The following is a 22,013-nucleotide window of genomic DNA, read 5'->3' as shown; positions in this document are numbered from 1 at the left end:
CATTCTTCTGACACCAAACTTGAAACAAGTCAAACAAATGTCTTTATTTTAATAAACCTTTGGTTTTGTACATCAGTTTTCCCAAGTGAATTTTAGAATTGGCTTTGCTACTTCACAGTTCTGCCTTCCAAATGCCGAATGTTTCAGAATGTTAATGCACTTGTCTGCTGTTGAATTTATATTTCTTGTAATGGAAAAGAAGACCTAGTTACTGGCAGCTGTATTCATAGTGTTGATGTTCTGATTGTTAGCCCATGTAATACTGGTTCCAGCTTTTTGTTGCAATTTACATAAACTAATGTGCCAAAACGTTGAATCTTAATGTACCTTTGGAATTAGGCATTTGGTACCTGGTGCTTAATAAATTATTCTTTCCATAATTGGGTTCAATGCTGTTGATAAAGTTTTGGGGTTTTGTTTTGGTTTTTTGTGTTTTCTTAGATCGGAACAAAATGGAAAGATGTGGTCTCCAGGTGCATTCGATGTCACTTTCAGCCATTGCTGCTGTTTTATGCTAACCCAGATGGCACAGCTGTATCTCCAGAAGATGCTCCAAAGCAGATTATTCACTGGTCTCAATGCAAAGCAGCAGGAGGAAATGGGGAAGACTTGGGTAATTAAGATATATATGTATTTTTTTTTTTTTAATCACAGTATCAACTGTATTTCTGAAATGGGGATTATAAAGGAGAAGGTAATGCATTAGCTGCTTTGTTCTTAAATACTTTTATCAATAATTACCTATAGGGTCTTAAAAAAGAAGAGATTAGTGTATAATTCAGTATTAGAACTGTTTGTTTTGTGCCTGATAAGGGAATACAAATTGAGATTCCTGGATAATGGGGGAAAAAAGATTTTCTATTGTAGGTTGTTCATAATTACTTTACACATAACTTCAGTAATTTCAGAAGAAAATTGTAGTATATTTGTATATGCAGATGTTCTTATGTGTGTGTTGATACATTTAAAATACCTTTAAAAATGCTATAAAAAGATACTTTAATTAAAGCTTCATACAAATACAGAGATATATTTGGAGCATGTCTGTTTGTATATGTGTATATACACACACACAGAGCACAATTCAGAACTTAGGGAAAAAACAGAAGGAGCTGCAGGAAACTTCTTTTCTCCGAGATTCGTATAGCATAGGCCTCAGTATGTAAGAATCCAGTCTTTTGGTTCTGTAGTTTGTACTGCTGTATTGTTTTGCTTGGTTTCTTAATGTTAAACATAACATATGAGTAAATTAAATAAAAGGTCAATTGAATTTGACATGTTCCTCTTCCCATAATGAGTAGCAACAGGACATAGGCTGCTTCAGGGAAGAAAGAATTGAGGACCCTATTCCACTACAGTCTACCACTATAAATATGGCAGTATATAAAATACTACAGAACCTTATTGCCTAGTATATTGAAATATGTGGGGCTTTTGTGAGGTTTTTCTTTTGTTTGTTTGGTTTTTTTAATCCGCAGTTAAAAAGTTTTCTTATTTTTTAATTTAGATAATGGAAACTTTAAATTAGGAAGCTTTTCATTTCTAAAGATAAATATGTTATTTGATAGGATTTGAAAAGCATTCTGCTCCTAAATCAGACCATGTGAAAGAGAACGGAATTGGAGACCCCACTAATCAAAGGAATAATAAAAAACTTCAGCCAGATAGTTCAGCATTCAGTAGAAGCAATGTGCAAGCTAGTGGTGGTAGAGGTCCAGGTATGTATTCCCCACCCCCCAAAAAACCCCAAATGTGTCTTATTGTGAAATATTTCAGTTGATGGCATTTCAGGTATGTGCTAACCTCTGGACTAGAACTATTTCTAAAGGAAGAATTCCATCATTGACTTGAATGAATCTTTGAGTAACAACTAATGTTTAAGTAATATCTGCCATGGAATGTTAACTTTTCTGGAGAACTGTAAATGCAAGATTTTTTTTTATTACCCCTCATTGTTCCTGCACTAAAATGGCTCTTGAGGCCTTGATCCGTTTCTCAAACATCATCATGTCTTCCAGTCATATTGTCAGTTAAAAGGCACATTAGAAACTTGAAGCTGAGTGATCTTTCAGAGCTCGTGGTGTGACTCTGTGGATCAATGGCTATTTGAGGAACACTGTTCCCCAACAGTATTGTGAATATCCAACATTATTCGTAGTCCTGTATATTAATGGACTTTTATCTTATGTTTCGAAAGAATAGTAGAAAAGTTGTCTTACCTGTTTAAAAATCCATTCTATCTGTACATTAGGCTTCCAAGCAAATCAAGCTATAAGAAGTCATATGAGGCAGTGACTTCTGCATTACTTGTCAGTGCCTTTGCTCTGAACTCCCCATACTTCTTAGGCAGAGAGATGCTGCCTTCTCTTGAGATGTGTTTCTCCTCTGTCTTTATTGTTGAATTCCTAGACTCTTTAAAACTGAGAATGCTCAGCTTGGTAACTCTTTTTTTTGATGGAGTGATGACTCAATGGTCAGTATTTACCTTTTCATAAATAGAAGGATTTGTTTTCATGAACAGTGACTCCACTGTTTTAATAAAAGTAAACCTTCACGTTTAGACAAGATTAAGCTTAGATTCGTTTTTTCAGTATAATTCATAAAATTTGATGTAAATACTATATGCTTTGAAAATGTCTTGAGCATTCAATTTTAATAAGTAAGAGATGTTTGTGAGACATGCTTGACATAATGCTGCTTTGGTTACTTTCATTAGCTCCATTTAGTGGACTCCCTGGAGATACCTATACATTTAAATCTATACTATACATCTCATTTTCTTAATCTGTGTTATGTGATTCATTAGTCTTTTTAAGTACTACTAATATTAAAAACTAAATATTATGGTACATAAATATATTTGTGTGTTTTGATGATCTTTGACTTTTTAGTAATGATCTTTGACAAGAAGTATTTTTTGCAGTTAAGTTAGGTTACAGTGATCAAAAGGACAGGCTAAAGGACATATCCAGAGAGTGTGCTCAGAAAGCTGCTGATATGAAAAACTTCTCATCTTTACGAAAAGATGCAGACAGAGGACCAAGAAAAGAGTCTGGGAGACAAAGAGGTACATTTTAAAAATATGACCAGAGAATCAATGGGTTAAATAGCTTTTAGCATCAATACTAGCTGTGCAGATTTCTTTTCTGCTTTTAAGAGAACACACTGTAAGATTAGTTTCCCAGTTTTCAGTATCTGAAATATGTACTGAATTTGTTGAGATAGTGTAAGACACATAAGTACTGTAACAATATCAGTTAAATATTAATGAGAACTTTAATGGAGCTTTTTTGTTTTTCTTCTTATAAGATTTGATTGGGGAAGATCGTTCCAATGTTAAGTCAGAGTCTCCTCCAGCTGGAAATGGATTTAGACACTGTGCTGATCAGCGCATATACAGCAGCCAGGGAAGAGGCTCCTATAAGCACGACAATGCACCTCACCAAGCAAAGCTTTCTGTACAGGTGCTTGGATCAAATAAAACAGAAGCTTTTCCTGCTGGGGAGAAACCAATGATCAGGACCCGGACTGATGGTGTCACTGGCTACGATACAGACACCAGTCAAGACTCTAGGGACAAAGGAAGTATCATCAGCAGCAGAAGCAGAAGTAAAGGTTGGAAACCTATGCGAGAGACACTGAACGTAGACAGCATTTTCAGTGAGACTGAGAAAAAACAGCATAGCCCGAAGCACAAGGCAAATCTGAACAGTAAATCTAAGCATGAAAAGGAGCGAAGCTTTAACCACTGGCCAAAAGAGAACCAAATCCAGAAAGGTTTAATGACTATATATGAAGATGAAACAAAACAGGATACAGGAAGTAGAAGTTCCCTGGATTCAGAGGGAAAAGGGAATGCTGAAAAAAGCAAAGGATTTACAGAGAGAAAAATCCATGGTGATAACTGGCAAATTCAGAGGACAGAATCTGGATATGAAAGCAGTGATCATATCAGCAATGGATCTGCAAATCCGGACTCGCCTGTTATTGAAGGAATCAATCCAGCAGATGTCAAGAATGTTAAAGAAAGTGCTTCCTGCAGGTAATGCTAATGCTCTTGGAACTCACATAGATTGTATTTACAGAAAAATAAGTTGTTCTAATGTTCATGTGTTTAAAAAAAAAAAGCAAACATGCTTTGGAACTTTATACACTTGAGGTCATGTATGTAGAAAGCAAGCAAAGTATCTAGAAATAAGAGTGTGGACAATCGTGTTAAGTTTACCTTCACTCTGAGGCTGAAACACTAGTTCCGTTTGGAAGGCACTGAGCCACATTATTATGGCATTGAGCCAGAATTGCTAAGCCCTGCTGAGGGGCGGGGTGTGTTAATTTGAAATAATTGCTACATTTCTTTAGTTACAAGTTTTTTTAGACTGTGGGTAACTCCCCATCTGTAATGGAATAGAAGTGTCTATATAAATCATATCTGTAACAGTTGTACAGACAGTCCCCTGACAAGGAGATGGGAACGGCAGTAGGTGAATCTGGTATACTGTTCCTAGTAATTGTTCTAAAATTCAGTTTTCTAGAACACTTCAGATATATATTGATCACTTAATTGATTGACCTATTTGAAAGAAATCTTTTGCTGAAAACTGTAAAATTACTAAAACTGGCCAAAAATGTGGTTAGTAGCCAAATTTTATTAGTCTTACCAATAATTGATGTATGCTAGTAACAAGTATGTTGCCCAGAGACATTGTGGAGTCTCTGTGGAGATACTCATAACCCAACTGGACATGGTCTTGGGCAGCCCGCTGCGGTTGACTCTGCTTAAGCAAGGGGGGTTTGACTAGATGATCTGAAGAGGTCCCTTCCAACTTAAATGGTTATGTGGTGCTGTGAAATACAAAGTTATCAGCCTTCCACATGTGGTTTTCTGTATTGTGTGTCTTAATCTGTATGTGAAACGTAGTTCCTACTAGAACCCATACATTCTTCTTTTGAACCTTGTTTAGATCCATAAAATGGAAGAACACAGTTGTAAGACCAAGCCTAGTCACAAATGATTGCTAGATTTGAGCAAATTTTTGGACGTATATTTTCATGAAAAGTTATTTTATGGGGGAAGAGAATAGGAAATAACAGGAAATGAAAAGACTCTGACTTCTCTAAGCAGAGATGCAAAATTTTAAAACTTATTTCATAAAATATTGTAGCAAGTTATCAAAACAACTTTTTTATTTAAAACATACAAAATATGGCTTCTGTATGGATTGAAATGTCTTTGTTTTGGAACTGCAAGAAAGCAAAATCAGTCATTTGCGGAGTTCTTAGTTTCCTAGGGAATTATTATGCTTCTATATGCGAAATAAAAATAAGGACATAAAAATGGCCATGCCAGAATAGGGTCAAAAGTTCATCTAACATGCATTCAGCCTATACCAGTAGCCGGTAGCAGATGCTTATGAAAGACAACAGCAGATAGAGTGGTGTTTTGTAGGTGTATTCTTTTGCCCTGTTTGTATTTGGCTGCTTTATGGACTTTCTGAACTGGAGATTGACTGTGGTGTCCACTTCCCATTAAAAAAACACTTTTTACCCAATGCCTTTATCTATTTCCCTTTTTTTTCCCCCCCTCCCGCCTTTCCCCTCCCAACAAACTGTACAAAACCCCACTATATAAAAACCTTATGGGCTTTTTATTGGATAATGATATAAATGTGTAAAGCTCCTCCAAGCTTTGTTTATATTTTCAGTGTTTACAGTTGCCTCGAACAGTGATTTCTACAGTTATAACCATGCCTCATTTTTAAACATGCCCAAGAGGTAATGGGATGCCCAAATGCTGCGTGTGACTTTTCATGATAGAGAATATGATAAATTTAAAACAATGTAGTTCATTAAGAATCTGCTTACACTGTTGTTTAAATATTTGTCAAATAAAGAAAAACCCCGTACTTTATCAGAGTACAAATGACTTCTTGGGGCTTTCAGAAAGATTTTATATGACTGGTAATTAGAACTGACTGGCAATAGCCTCTAGTTCCCTTCTAACTGTTCAGACTTCGTATCATAAAACGAAAAAATACAAATGAATTACTTGAAAGTTCTTTTAGAAGGTGGAAAAAAATTACTTAGTGTTTCGTTTTTCTGTTTAGGTTCTTTCTCCATTCTTCCTGTTTCTTTCAGTATTTTTCTTGTTTTCTTGTCCTTTCAATAACAAGAGTCTTTTTGTTTTGTTTTGTTTTTTTAATTGAAAAATTGCCACTGTGTATCTTCTTCCCTGCTTTACTCTTGGAGAAGGAAGGAATTGGCAGGGTGTTTGTCAGCTCCCTATCCGGATTGGTAAGGCATTCTTTTTGCTTAACTAAACCAGCAAGATTTACTAAATCTGCTGGTTGGTTTTTTCTGTTGTTGTTGTTGGTTTTTTAAAATTTTTCTCTCCTCTTGAGTTTGCTGCTGTAATCTTCCAGTTTTCTTCCAGTTTGAGAAAAAGTTTTTAAATGAAAATCCCAATGAATAAAAGACCAAGTGGCAATCACAACTTAGAAGAATGATGTTTGTTGTCACAACAAAGTATCAATGAATAGCAAAATGTCAAACTAGGAAAATGGACAAAATAGAATGTTAGCTAACAGGTTACATGTACTTAAGATACTGATACTGATGAGGTTTTTGCATTTTTAGAAAACTTAAGCTTGTCATAGTCAGATGCTGTTATATGTTTACCTTCAAAATATTCAGGGTGTAAACTATTAACACTGAAAAATGTATTTGTTTCAGACATGGGTGATACTGATGATAAATTGGAAACTATGTAGTACCACATGGGTAGTATTATTTTGCTGCATAAAGTGGCAATTTTAGGTAAAACCTACGAATGAATTAGGTGACCAGTGGCATCTGTTCTATTTGAAAATCACTACAGAAAACAGGTATTCAAAACTGTCATGCTTTCTTGGTGATCTCTGTTAATAAGCACTTTTTGAAATTTTAATGAAATTCTTTAGTTTACAATGAGAAAAAGTGCAGTTGGTAGTTCTTTCTCAGAGGTGACACATTTTTCTATTGTTGATAACTTTGGGAACCAGCTGTCTTCATTAAGCAGGCTGATGTGATATTAAAATCAAGAAAATCTGCTTTTTATGTGCTGCATATTGAGCATCCTGCTGTTGTACTCTAGAGTAAGGCTGGGACGAGTGGGCATCCAGTCTCCAGAACAAACTGGGAACACCAGCCTCACAAACTGTGTATTTTTTTTTGTCTGTCTGTCCATGTTAAAGGATTCAGGTCATCCTAAATTTCTCTGCATCAGCACAGCCTGTTGTGTGTAGGAGTGGTGTTAAAAGTATTAAAGGGTCACCCCTACTATCTTATGTATCTTATGTAAAGTGTGTGTGTTAGTAAAAAATGTGACAGTGATGATAACAAGAGTCAGTTTCACATAGGCAAAGTTTTTATGCTTGTATGCACTCAAGGCAATAAAGTTTGTGATCATACATCAATAGTTTATGCCTTCAAATTACATGTGTGCTTCTTTTACAGTGAACAGAACTTGTCAACCAAAAAAGCTGACAATGTGTTACATTCAGTATCCCAGCCGAACAGAAACTTTTATGGTAAGAACTTTAACTTGTATAAAGAATAAGAAGTTTTCTAAAAATAATTTAGACATACCAAAATTTTAATACTAACTTAATAACATCACACAAGAGATGGACAGATTTCTGGTTAGCCTTTTGTATTTTATAATTTTGCTGCATAAGTTAATGTCATGATATTTCATAAAATTGAAAAATGTATATACAATTTATCATTGCTTTTTTTTCTTACAAGCCATAACCAAATGTTTCTAAGTTAGACAATTTTTGTGTATCAGGTTGGCTGTATTTAGGTGTATGAGAAGAAAATTGGCATGGAATTTGTGGCTTTTGGCCATGATGTTAGGGTTTTTTTACATACTTTTTTCAGTAGAGAGCTCTCGCTGATTTGTCATAGCATGTGTACTCTGTCTTTTTAAAATGGCAAAAGAAATCTGTTTTGTGGGGTTTTTTTACTGCCACACTGAATTCCAAATTTTGTTCTTGTTCACATTTTTAACCTTCTCAGTGAGTTAGACTGATGGATAAAGATGGAAAGTGTTCATATCCCTTCTTGGTACATTTTGATGGAAATATGATGGAGCAGCAGTTCAATAACCATATCACTTTTTTCAGGGGCATTTAAAGCATTCTGTTCCACAAACACCTTCATTTATTCAGTTTCTTGGCTTTCATGTAGAGCATATGTACAGTGTAAATGGATTCCTAGCTATCTGCCATGATATATGGGTTCCCAAATAAAGGGGTTGGGTTTTTTCCAGTGCTCCACCATCATGTGAAGAAAATTGTTTGTGTTATGACAGTAGCAGCAGTGGTAGTTCCCTACTTCTGTGCTAGGTCATGAATATTTATGGTGGGAGTTTACCTGTTCTTAGCATTTCCTTTCAGACAGCAGTGGCAGCACTCAGCTGAGTGCTGAGTCACATAAAAGCATGACATGTCTCCCAAACAGTTGTTTCACATGACCTCTAGCACCAAAGTAACAGGCTAAGTGATTTTTTTGAAGCACTTGGGTCTATTTTAAATATGGTATTTTGGTGTGGAAAATGTAAACTTCATTTTGGGAGGCCACAGCTTCTTTATAAATTGTTAGATAATTAGGATACAATGATTCTTCTTGCCACAGTCTTCCTCTCCTGGTGTGTTTTGTTACAAAGCATTTTCTTTATAGGTTGATAGAACAGTTTGCCCTTCTTTGTGCATGTCATGTACCACTGCCGCCTCAGGAAGTGGTCAATGCATAACTGCTTCTGACTGGTGTAGGTTCTCTGCACAAGAACTGAAAACACTATTGTTCACAGTATTAGTGACTTTACCAAGGCCTGTAGTGACATGACAAGGGGCAACAGTTTTAAACTGAAAGAGGGTAGATTTAGATTGGACGTAAGGGAGGAATTTTTTACGATGAGGGTGCTGAGACACTGGAACAGGTTGCCCAGAGAAGTTGTGGATGCCCCCTCCCTGGAAGTGTCAAGGTCAGGTTGGATGGGGCTTTGAGCAACCTCATCTAGTGAAAGATGTCCCTGCCCATGGCAGGGGGCTTAGACTTGGATGATCTTTAAAGGTCCCTTCCAACCCAACCCATTCTATCATTCGGTGATTCTGTGATTTTTGGATGACTACGCTGGCATAAAACATCCAGTGTAATTCATTTTCGCTGGCTTTAATCGGTGCTTTCTTTTTAATCCAATGGAAATGATTAAATGTACATCTCCATTTCTGTTGCTTATATTCTGCTTTGAGAACATATTTCTCAGGTTAATGTTGGTTTTGTTAGGTTTTTTTTAGCATGTGTGCATGTTCCTTCCCTGCCCCCCCCCCCCCCCCCCCCCCAAAGAAAAAGAAAAACCATGGTAATTTTGTTCACTCTCTGTGTTTTCTGCAAAAACATTTCCAGGAGCGTTCTTGGTGGATACTAAAGAAGATTTTTTTAAAATGTCTGGGTGGACTGTGGTACCATTTGTTTTTCTTCAAGATATGAAGCAATATCGGGAAGAAACACTTGTAATAAGGAAATCTACTTCCTTTTACATACTAATATGTCTGCTGGGTTTTTATAAAGTTGATAAATGCCTTGGCATATAAATATTATAGGTCAGCATGAGGCCAGCCAAAATCTCATTATCTACTGTTGCTGGAACAATGGAATGGTGCTTGTACAAAGAGGTGCAATAAATATTAGGCCACTGCCCCAGGAAATGTTTGATTTTTATAGATATCATACTTCTTTTCAAATAATGTATAGTATAGTTTCTTCTAAGACTTAAATTGGGGGGGGAGGGGTTTGCCATACCACTCTTATCTTTTCTGTCATTATTCCAATTTATTTTTTGGTTGTAGAAAGAGAACTGATTTGGTGTTTGTTTATTTTGACAACCAAAAAACCAAACTCAAAATTGATGTTGCATGGAATGCAAAGATCTGTTTTTGCACAACGCTTATTCTGCTTTAGTTCTGTACTATACTATACTTGTCATACCAGTGGAAAAAAACCCCCACACTTGAATAGCAAAAAGAAAAAAAAAAAAACCACCAGTGAAAAATATATAAAGGACTCTCTCAGAATGAAAAATAGGTGGGCTCAAACAATGTTTGAGCTTAGTAATGAGTATTCTCTGGAGGGAACCATGTACTGTACTTAAGTATACTTAAAGCTTTCAACACGCGTTGTACCTTTTCTTTAAAAAAGTGTAGTGATTCCAGGTGATCCTTAGAGTTATCATAAAACATTGATGATAAGATCCCATCTATTCAGTTATTCTAATTCAGTAACTAACTTTTGAATAGTTTCATAACAAAAATGTATGTGTTCTAAATCAAATGTGAAGTTCTCACATGTGTGCATTGGAAAATAATACTTTTAGTGGAAGTGATTAATGGACTGAAAAGATCTGAAGAATTCGATCACTTCACATGTATGTGGGGCTAAAGATTCATTTAAACTCAGTTTTTTGGTTATCTAAAAAGCATGTCAGGACACCTTTAGCAAGGACAATAGTAGTCATTTACAGGTATCAGTTGTATTACCTTACATTACATCTCTGAATATTATGAACAAGACATGACTTGGTAGGTAAATACCAAACAGACTCCTAGAAAATAGTACTTTAAGAAAGAAATGCCCAGTCCTTTCTGAGAGAGGAATGGAATGTAAGAAGTCTTTGTTAGCCTCTCATGGCAACTTGAAAAAAATATCTCTGGGTGGGTTTTTTTGTGTGGAAAACTTCTTATGGAAATAATGTTGGACTTGTAATTATGCTCACCATTTGTATAACTGTGCTTTACCAGTTCCTCATTTTTAACTGGAGCTGAATAAGGCTACTGTTCAGCAGTTGAGGAATTCTGTCCGACTTACAAAAATAAACTTATTGTCAGAGCATTATAAAGATAGTAACATTGGATCACACAGTGGTTATGCAGATCAAATGGCTGCTTCTTTCACTGCTAGTAAGCAGTAGATAACTGTAGTGCTGAAGCAGATGACCCACAAGGCCAATCCCTAATTTGTGTGATCAAATTTTGGCAGGAAAATGTGGATATTAAGTAAGCAGATACAGTATCCCTAATTTATATTAATGAGTTAGTGTTTATGAAGTTTGAACTTGATGAACTGTGGAGGCTAATTATTTTTGTTTATAAAGAACATGTAACATCAGCAGTCTGAGGGCATAATTTCTAACCTCACATTCTTCAAGTTGAAGAAAGATTACTATAATTCTTGGAAGTTGGAAAGGGCTATAAAATTTTTAAGATGGATTTTCAGAGCCGTCCATGTGCTAGCTACTGATAATCATTTTCAATCATAAAGGGGTTTTAGTGGCTTTCATGACAACCCTCCCCGATTCCTAACGCACAGATTTCTTCATGAAATTGCCACTCCTGACAATTTCAACAAAAGGCATTACTGTTGGGAGGGTTAAGGAAAAAATAAATAAAAAATTAAATCCTAGAAGCGCTGTTTTCTGGATTCCTGCCCTCCCGCCCCCCCAAAGATCAGAGCACTTCATTCTTGAACTAACCTGTCACTAGAATAAGCACTGTGATTAAAATTGGTCAAGTGCTTGATGGCCTCCTACTTAAGATGCAGTATTAAAAGCTGCCTGTTCAGTGATCTCAAAAAAGGATGTACTTGGAATCAATGCCTTAAATTAATAATTGCTTCCCTTTGAAAATAAATGCAAAGCAGTGTTTGTGATATTACAAATCCAGAGGTTTTCCTGTTAATAAGTCAGTTCAATAGCATGAGACAACTCCAACTGAAATCTAGAATCATTCTGAAGCTCTGGTGAGTATGAAAAGAAGAATCCAAATTGCCTTTTTTATTTGTCACTTAAGAAAACCCCACAAACAAATGATAATTCTGAAAAAGAAAACTTTAATTCTTAGGAAAACCATATGTTTATAGTAATAATTTAACATATGCAACTATACTTAAGAAAATCCAGTTGTTGCCCTTATGGTGCAGTCAATGTATATGACTGTTGTGTTTGAAGAACCGAGTCGTGAATTAAAGCATGCAGCTACTTAACATGAAACAGAAACAAATAAATGCTTTTCTGGAGTGTCTTTAAATGATAGATTAAAGATTTTGATTTAAAAACAAAACAGAACCAAACCCTAAACTTTCAAGATTTCCAAATGTAATCAAGCAGCCCATGAAGACTGAAATGTAAAGCACTCTCACATTTGTCATTCACTTTATTAATGTGAGAAGTTTGCAATTTAAGATAGATGAGGCAAAGGTTCAGGATTGGGTTTTAAAACAAAGACGTGATAAACTTCTTGAGATGGGCAGATCAGAATGAAGGGAGGGTAATAGTTGGTGTTCTTTGTCGACTGTTGCTTCACTTCAGAACTTATTTAAACTCTCACACACATGCAAGTATGCACCACCCCACCCCCCAAAAAAACAACAGTGGAACTTTATTTTCATTTTTTCCAGATGTTTAAAGCCATGGAAAAAAATCCACTAATGAATATATAGGAAATGTTTTGCAACTGAACGTTGCTCCAAAAGGATAGTTTCTTGAATATAAGGATTTTTTTCTGAAGATGGTCACTGTTTTTTAAAAATAATATTCTATTTTGGACAAGTTATAATGTGTTTACCTTCTTGACTGGGACTATGTTGTTGTTCCACACTTCCACAGCTTCCAGTAAGTTCATCTGTCATTTCAACTGAATACAGAGACATGTCTGGGTTCAGGGAGAGGAATTTGCCACAGTACTTGTTACAAAAGTATTATACCTTGCTTTTTTATTGTCAATTTAAAAAAAAAAAATTAAAAAAATCAGATAAACAAAAGTACAGGAAACATGCAGCTAAAACACATTAGAAGGAAATTGAATTTAATGTGGGTTTTGTCGTGTCTGTCCATCGTTCTGTCTGTCCCCCGTCCCCCCAAAATTGGGGTTTGCAGATTTTTGCAAATGGTGTGTGTGTGTGTGTGTGTGTGTGTAAATAGAGATATGAGGGGAGAACTTGTCTGTTCTACCTGTTGGCTATAGAATGGCTGTTAATCTTTTGAATCTAGATTGGCTATTCAGATGTGAAAATAGATGTTCATAAATCTTAAAAGCAGACTGGTTTGTATGTCAGAAAACAGTTACATTTCGTTTATTGGTAAGCTTCTTATGACCCATTGATAAGGATGTCAGTCTCCAGCTGAGCACAGTGCTTGTGTGTCCCATATTTAGGTTTGCAAAGAACGTAGAGCCAAAATTCCCAATCGAGTCTGCGTCTGGTTTTAACCATGCATGGATATCCTGTCAGCAGAAGAGAAAATAACACATCTATTTTTAAGTTAGCTGGAATTCTGAAAGCACAAACCACCTGGTATCACTGAGCAGCTTTGGCTGAATGTGTGCCGTGGTCACACCAAGGAAACCGCTTATTAACTTCTGCTGCCGCCTCCTGACCGATTTGTGATACTGCCTCTCGAAAGGGCTGAATGTGCTAAATTCCTTGGGAGTTTGGCTTGGAGTAAAAATAAAAAAATTAAAATCTCTAATCCCCACATCAGGCGGTTTGGGGAATTAAAGCACAGTTGTATGGGTGATTTATTTGCGATTCTTAAGTAGATGTGCTCTTGTATAAAAGTTGATATATTCAAACTCTGAAAGTTAAAAACACTAGCTTCAGACACTGCTAATCTAGCAAATTATTTAGCTGATTTATTCCTAGGACTGCATCCTGACGTTGGGACTGAGATTAAATACTGAATTGGAAATACTCACAGGAGATAATGTGTCAGAACCTGTGCTTTTTTTGCAGTAAAGCGATTTACAGTTCATTAAAATCTGTACCAGAATGAAGTGTTTTCGATTTGAAATATTACCTCAGTGTTAGTTAGCTCTGATGCCATGGCCTGCTGGAACAGTTTTGAACTTTCTTTCAGGTTAATTACTTGCCCGTTGTCAGTGTCACACGGGCTCATTCAGTAACAGTATTTTCCCATAAGTATTCTTTCTAAGGTTGTGGTATTGTTTATCATGCTGGAATAGCAAGATTTTTTTAATTAGATTTTTTTTCATTTCAGGGCTCGAAGGAAAGCCATATGGGGGCTTTGTCTCTTGTGCTATATGCTGTTTTAGCCTCTACAGCCTGTGTTCTTTCTTAAAGATTTAGTCTCTCTAGTCCTTCATCAATTAAAGATAGGGCAGATATTGACCCTCAAAACAAGTATCACCCAACAGCATCACCCAAAGTTTTTAGTTTAGTTCTTTTCTGTTGTTGGGTTTTTGACTCATGTTCATGAGTCAAAAGTTCCAAGACTTTATTTAAACTTGGGGAAATAACAAGTGAATTAAAAAATATTTTATCTTGGTAAGATTACATCATTTAAGAATAGATGCAAAATTTTTGTAGCTTTTGTTGATGAAAGTATGGAACAGCCTATGTTATCCCATTGGAAATTGTCTAAGTACTGTCTACTGAACATGAGATTATCATCAGGCAATGTATGCTGCCTTTTTTGAATTTAATTCTTGTTTTTCTGAAATAGGCATAGTAATTATATGAATCTAGTCTATACATACACAAAATAAGACTTCCTTTGAATGGCTTCAGAGCAGGTGACTGGTTATAATGGGCCAATCATTGCATTAGGAAGACTTCTAGTATCTATCTCTGAACAAATAGACCGTTGCTTGTCACTTGCCAAGAGAGTGTTTTAGTCTATGTGGTGTCAACATGGATACTTCAATGCTTCCTTTATTTACCGTTAACTAGGAGCTGCATTGTTCAGAAATTGTGTATTTATAGAGAATCATTCTTTGCCTTTGCCTGTGAATAAAAGGAGCTTCAAGAGTGTGAGTGTAGTAGTGCTGGCTCAGGCACTCTCATGTTGTGTGTTTAGGGCACATGACTGAGAGTGCTCTCTGTCTGCTCAGCATCTCTATGATCTGTACAGTTTGCTGTAACTTTTTAAATCTGTTTCAAAGAAGGCATAATGTATTTCTTTAAAAAAAAAAAACAAAAACAACCAACCCACAAACAACAACAAAAAAAACCCCAAAACACCCCCCAATCCCTACAGTATTCATTCCATTTAATTATTATTACCTGATGTGAAATTTCAGAAATCATAAATAGTTTTTATTTTGTAATTTAAATGACTTTGGATGTTTGAATAAACATGCTTTTATAAAAAGCTGCTTCTGAAAATGTGCTTTTAATTAGATGAAATGTTAAGATGATCTTGAAAGCATGTCTGCAGGACTTCAAAATTGTGGTAATTACCTATTTTCTGGTAACATTAAAAAAAAAAACCAAACAAAATATTTCCTCCAGATTATCTTGGATGAATATAAGATCTGACCTTCTGTGACAGATTGTCTTCAAAATGGTTATTTTGATCAATGTGAAATCTTGAAAATAATTAATTATCCTGTTGTGTTTTGCTTGTTTTTGTAACCTCTGAGGAATTGGAAAGAAGGAATTGGACTGTATTTCTGCTTATTTTGAAATAATTTTTTTCTGCCCCCAGACTTGAGGAAAGACCAGATCAATTCAGAAGTTAACTACAGACCTCATGTTAATTTCCCGACAGAATTACATTTGCAGGTGCCCAGTCCTCCGGTAAAGAGGTAACTAATACTGGCATTAATTTACTATGTAATAGTTTAAGAAATACTGAATTCTGTTATGTGATAGTAATCAATGTTAAGCCTGCAGAAGTTAAGGTATTGAATATTTTTGACAGACAATGCCTTTTGTATTTTACATAATTGATAGGGCTAAATGCTCTCTGTCTTAATTTTGATGCTGTCAGTGGAACCAAATAGCTTACATTGTTTTAAACCATCTTACCAGAGCAAAGGGTTTTAATAGTTTTATGTTTTGAATTTATATACTACAACAGGCAGTGATTAACCAATTCATGGTTAGCCCAATAACCCCATAAAGTTTTGAAAAGTTTGGCTGGAAGGGGAGGAAAAGGTAACTTCTATTTAGAAGCTGCTGTTATATACCTGTTGTTTATAATTTGAACTGTAAGTGCTCAATACCTCCTAAAAATCAAGAATCTAAATACAAATTTAGCACCCAAAAGTAACATCTAATATTTGAAAAGTGGATGTATCGGACTGAGTCACCGGGATGCTTAGAAGAGAGCAGAGGTCATGTTTGACATAGTCCTGAATGTTGAAGGAATTATCTTGCTTTACAGATATTCAATCTCTTGCAGAGATTTTTTTGGGGCACTTTACATTTCAAATGAAAGAAACCTTGGAGTGATTTAATACAACTTCTAATCAAATGGCTGTATGTTAAGCAGATCCCAGTTCTCTAGTCAGTTTGAATATTTAATCAGTGTTACCAAGGCTGTCTTTGAAAAAAATTCTTGGGTTATTTGAACTTTTTCTTATGTTTTTTATGGATACTTACATCCTGTGTGTTTTTGTATTTTAGAGCTGAAATGCCTGAGACCAATAGGAAACTTTTCCCATCATCAGCTCTACAGCCCGTTCTTAAAGACATTGTTAAGTCAGAAAGTAGGAACAAGGCAAACGAACAGAATTCTTCAGAGTGGCTTAATCCAGAGAAGTTTGAGAAGATGAATGTGTCAGTATATTGTGCTGATGGCGTATCCCACCCCTATACAGAAAACGTCTGTGGAAGGAAGCTGATCAACAATGACTTTCACTCCTCTTCCCAGCCGCAGTTGCATCACGCAAGAACGTTTGCTGCCAAGGTGGGGTTGTCGCCTTGTGTGCAACAGAACCTGTCAGAAAGGCCCATGGTGCTTCTCCCTTCCGGTGAGCATGCAGGGCACCCACTCCGAAGGGCGGATGCTCTTTGGGTGCCTGAAGCGGTGTACCAGAATCTTCCTCCCCCTTTACCGCCGAAGAAATATGCTCTGAATGCTTCTCCAGGATCAGAAAATAACTCGGCAGCTGATGTAAAATCGACAGAAGTGTTGCAAAATAATCTATTAAGGCAAACAGGTACACCTTTAAAATCTGCATCAGAAGCAAGCATATTTACAAATGAACAAAGGCTTAGAGAGCCGTTTCAAGGGAATGAACTGTTTGTTCATAAACCGGATTCTCCACCTCGCTTATCAGTTAATGACTTTTGGACTGTGTCTGAAAACTTTTTAAAGAAAGGATCTCGTCATATGGGACCAAGTGCTGGCTATGTGGATGGAAATGATAGTGTATCCCTAACAACTTATTTTTCGGTAGATAGTTGTATGACTGACACATACAGGATGAAATATCATCAGAGACCCAAGCTGTATTTTACAGATAGCGGAAGCTTTCACAAAGAAAAACATCCTCCATCAGCTGGAGTAGAACTGAATGCTACATACCATGCTACTCTTGAGCCCAGGCATCCCACATCTGAGCAAAGGTACAAAGCAAATGTAGAAGGCATACACTGCAGTAGATAGATGCTTTAAAAAAAAAAACAAACTGGATCTGACTTTTGCATTTCATGTAGTCTGTAAATGGGCACAAACCTTGAATCTCTGTGTGTGTGATGACTAGGTACCCAGTGGACTGTACTTTGCTTAGGAGTTAGGACTGTTTAAATGAATATGCAAGTAGAGGTGAACAGAGGAGAAGAGGTGCTAAACTTCTGGTTCTTTGATTTGTTACTCTAGTTGCCTTAATGCTTACCTTTGTTACTAGTCTTCTACAGTTTGTATTAAAAGTGGTCCCTTTGGGTGTATGCATCTTACAGCAGTGGGATCAACTAAATGTTACTAATTTTGTAAGAAGTTTTAATTAGTTGCAGTTTAAAAAGTGTTCCTTCAGACTGTGGTCACTACATACTTAGACTAACAAAAGGGATAAATGTATTACCATATATAATGCAGTAAATGTAGTTATAATAGAGCAGTATTTGTCCTGATAGGTAGCAGGAGGTGACATGGGTTTTTTTCAACTGACTTTTCTGAGACTCCGTGCTTTCACAAACCTTCAAGTGTCTTTAATACAAGCTTACCCGTAGAATTTCTAACTTTTTATTTGAAAAGCCTTAATAATAATAACTCTTTAAAAACGGTTCTGGTTTGCAAGTGTTAAATAAGATTTTCAAAGGGAATTCAAGTAAACTGCAGTGATACTGTCCTGTTAATATACCTGCTCTATGTTAGTGTACGTCTTTAAACACATTTATCAGATTTGTTCACCCTATAAGCTATATACTTTAACTTATTAAAATTAAACTACATAAGCTACAAACTGATATAGCAGAATAGGATGCTAATTTTAAAATGTAGAGTTACCATGCAACTATGGAAGATTAATTTTGTAAGGTTTTAGATGTATTTACTACTTATGTTCAGTTCTGATTTATTCTACAATTGCATGCAAAGTCAGTGCTGCTATTTATTGAACTTCCTTTTTTCAGCTTGACATTTTGAGCAATGTTTAATGGGGATCAGACATTTGATTTTACTGAGAATGTTTGTTGGTTTTTTTTTTTTTTTCCCTGTTCGGAGCAGTCCTACACATGGATACGCTCTGTATTAGCAGGTCAGGCTGACTGAACCTGCAGCCATTCAGACTGTGGTGGCTGAGGGGGCATGAAAAGAACAGGCTCCTCTCTTTCTCTGCTCTACCACTCTGCCCTGCAGTTTTGGCAGCTCTGGCATTTACCACGTCTTTTGTTAACCTGGCTTATTTCAGTAACAAAGAGGAGGATTTATTTGGCTTTTATTTGGTTAGTTAAATCAGTGCAGAGAACTATCTAGTGAGTGCTGAGGCCTAGCACGTGGCCCAGTGAGGGCTGGGGAGGAAAGAAGGGCAAACAGGATTTCGCCCTCATGGCAGCCCTGAGCATTTGCAATGACCCACTGTGTCTTGTGGTGTCAGAGGCAGGGGCTTAGACTGTTTCAGTCTTATTGTAACATGGAACAATGTATAATTTAGAATTAAGGTCAGCAAAGCCTGACACAATCCAAAAAGGCTAAATTTTGCTATTACTCATATTAGAGTGTTAACTTGGGGTGCTGCTGATTATATCTAAACATCAATGCCTTCTTAGTTATGAAAATAATGCAAGAAGGTTAAATATGCATAATAAACACACTTGCATTGTTAGTCAGGCTTTTTTATGTTTATAAACCTCATGTGAGTTTTAATGCTTCAACCAAATGTTGGCAATTGTTTAGCATGATTATCCAAGGTACACATTTAAACAGTAGTTTTGGTTATTCTGTGTCAAGGTCAGGGTTTTTTTAAACTACATGTAACTTACAGTAGAACTGGAACATGATATATGCAACAAACCAGGTATCTCAGATTAATCTTATTTCTACCTTCTTGATCAAAATTTGTTGTAGCACTTGGAAAAAAATGAATTCTAGAATTTGTAGTGCAAATAATTATGCATGTCTAGGTATGGCTGCTGGTAAACAGCAACTTAAAAAAAATATCCTTTTGTAAGAAAATCAGTTGAATACAGAAAAAGAACCCTGAAAATGTAAGAACTTGGAAGACTCCTAATTGTAATATTTTTGAGAGATATTTCAGAACCTGTAAATTAAACTTTTCTAGTTCATCTAGCAATGTTACATAATATACATAGCCAGTTAAGTAAAACTGTCTTCTAATACTTGTGTAAAAACAAAGATTATTGGAATTTGTAAATAATGTATAATTTGTAAAATGTTTTGCAAAAATCTTGTATTTGAAATAACAGTATTTTTATGTATGAATAGCACAGCAACAACTGTGAATGATGTTAGAACACTTGTTTTTAAACCTGCATAGCAATGTTCATACTTCTGTACAATGAGCAATATGAATGCCTATTACTGATACCAATGAATTTGGCTTCCAGTAAGCACAACTGGTAAACTTATTTTTAAAGTAGCTGCAGTAATTTAGATATACTTCAGTCTCTTTGCTTTGCTTGAAACAATCTTACCAGACAACTTTCTGTGTGACCCATGTTTACCAGGTATTTAACTATAGTAAATAGCTAATCGAGGCACCTTTGTTTTTATATTTGACGCTGCACTCCATGTATGTATGTACGTAATATTTGCTAACTAATACGTGATAACTTGTTTTAACTTACCTAGGGTGCCTATTTATTTTTTTATAAATGTCCCCTTCTGGCTATAGATTTGTATGAGAGCCTAGACAATTTTTGTAACAGTAAAGACATTAACAAGTCTTGTAATTAATATATTTTTCAGTCTCTAGAATTATTTTCTTGCAAAGTTCTGCTTGTTCAAACTATCAGATAAAAATTTATGACATCTTTGTCTTCTGTTCTTTTTGTACTCCACACTTCTCTAAAAAAAACCCAAACAAATAAAAAAAACCCAACAAACCAAACCAAAGTTGGCTTTCCAGAACTACATTTTTAAAGTGACAGATAATACTGCTACTAATGGTTGACAGTTTTGCAGAGATGGTGGTTCAGTTACCTTTTTTGAACAGGAAAATTAATCTTCTGAAGTATTTGCTTATAAAGATGTTAAATCTGTTTAGCTTTTAAATACTTACGAAATGCATAAAGCAATTTTAATACTGTAATCACACAGACTTGGTGACAACTGATTGATTAGTTACATGAGCTGTCCTTCTACCTTACTACCCTTGCTCTATTAGGGATAAGTGAAATTTGCCTTTATATGTATTCACGTGCTCCAGAAGTGTATGAAATAGCTTGAGCCCAATGCATCACAAGCCTGAACTTTGTTAGCTTTAAGTTTTCTGAGATAAGTAAGACCTTGTATGTCAGATCTGGCTGAAGGAGAAAACTAAATTACTAGAAGATACCTTGAAATTCCTTTTAACTTTCTAAAGGCTATTGGGACTTACTCTCGCCTGTCTTCCTTACCAAAAGAGAAATGGAGCAACATTACAGTGCTTCCCTAATAGGTTGTTCCTTTGAGATTTCCCTGGTGAAATCATGTTGGAGGAAAAAAAAGAGTAGTGAACTTGTCTCTTTAATAGCTTCATTTGAAAAACTGGAAAACCCATTTTTCTATTTGTGAGAATGCAATCACAGTTCAGTGCTCTTCTGCACCATGAGTCAAGAATGCTGAAACCGCTGACTTATTTCGTAGGTAGCAGCAGCCAAGATCATAAATGCTAGCAGGTAAAGGCGTCTCAGCCATAGGTCTGAGACATAAAGAAAGCCACTGTCAATGGAAGAATTGTCTTTAACAATGGAAGAAAAATAAAAGAGAGCGTTTTCATCCTAAATCCTATTTAACCTGATAGTAGCCTGTTTTCATTTAATGTGTTAGAAGACACTGAAACACCCCACACTTCAAAGTCTCTGAAATCTAGTTATTTTATTATATTTATTCCTGAAAAAAACCCCAACAACCATGAATTGTACTTCTTGGAATTAAAAACTAGTATTCACGAGGGAAAAATACTCAAGAAAACTGAACCTCCTTCATCCACAGTTGAAGACTGTCTTCCCCAAAACCTGATCAGCTAAAAAGCCTACTCCATGTACTTAGCTTCCTTTTGTTTCTCCTGAGACTGCAAAAGACTCCTTGATTTAACACTGTTTTGAAAGTCTCCCTGTAGTGAGACAGAGGAGATTTTGATGGGGTACATGGAAGTTGAAACCTGTCTACTTAAGTCATCCATGGAAGGTATATGGAAGAACATACTTTACATGTAACCTGCCAGCTACTCAAGAAAGCTGTTCTTGTACGCTCACTCCTTCACTGTTTATAGCAAGGAAATCAGAACCGGTTTTATCTAAATCAGTAAGCAACAACAGTAGGCGGCTACTGCTGTTAAACACTGGCATGTTTCACAAGGCAGAGTAACTGCTGAAGCTAGAATCTCATGCATGCTGTGGTATAAAAGAGAAAAACACACAACAAAACCAAACAACATCAAACACTCATGATCAACTGTTTGGAAGTAAAACAGCTGGGTAGGCTTCATCTATTGAGGGAAAAGGTGTGAGTTACAACTTCAGTCTACATAAGAGCTGGATTTTATTCTCAGCCACTCTGCAGTCTGTCCTTTCAA

The 22,013-nt window shown here is 35.9% G+C and overlaps 1 protein-coding gene across 3 annotated transcripts in view; it reads left to right on the top strand.

The window, feature by feature from the left end:
• USP53 (ubiquitin specific peptidase 53) overlaps positions 1-20,350 on the top strand; it is a 32,647-nt gene extending 12,297 nt beyond the window's left edge. The window contains exons 10-17 of one of the 3 annotated variants that reach the window (XM_050895755.1): positions 442-613; positions 1,569-1,718; positions 2,924-3,067; positions 3,310-4,042; positions 6,250-6,291; positions 7,492-7,565; positions 15,536-15,635; positions 16,459-20,350. In XM_050895755.1, coding sequence (XP_050751712.1) covers positions 442-613; positions 1,569-1,718; positions 2,924-3,067; positions 3,310-4,042; positions 6,250-6,291; positions 7,492-7,565; positions 15,536-15,635; positions 16,459-17,443 — 2,400 coding nt within the window. In that variant the 3' untranslated portion in view covers positions 17,444-20,350. Of the gene's footprint in view, positions 1-441; positions 614-1,568; positions 1,719-2,923; positions 3,068-3,309; positions 4,043-6,246; positions 6,292-7,491; positions 7,566-15,535; positions 15,636-16,458 lie in introns of all 3 variants that reach the window. The other 2 variants (XM_050895754.1, XM_050895756.1) reach the window with 2 other exon arrangements.
• Positions 20,351-22,013: the final 1,663 nt, after the last annotated feature.

This window comes from Gymnogyps californianus, chromosome 4 (genome assembly GCF_018139145.2).
Source record: "Gymnogyps californianus isolate 813 chromosome 4, ASM1813914v2, whole genome shotgun sequence".
Lineage (NCBI taxonomy): Eukaryota > Metazoa > Chordata > Aves > Accipitriformes > Cathartidae > Gymnogyps > Gymnogyps californianus.
Note: the sequence above shows the minus strand (reverse complement) of the source record. Positions and strands in the feature narration are given on the sequence as shown.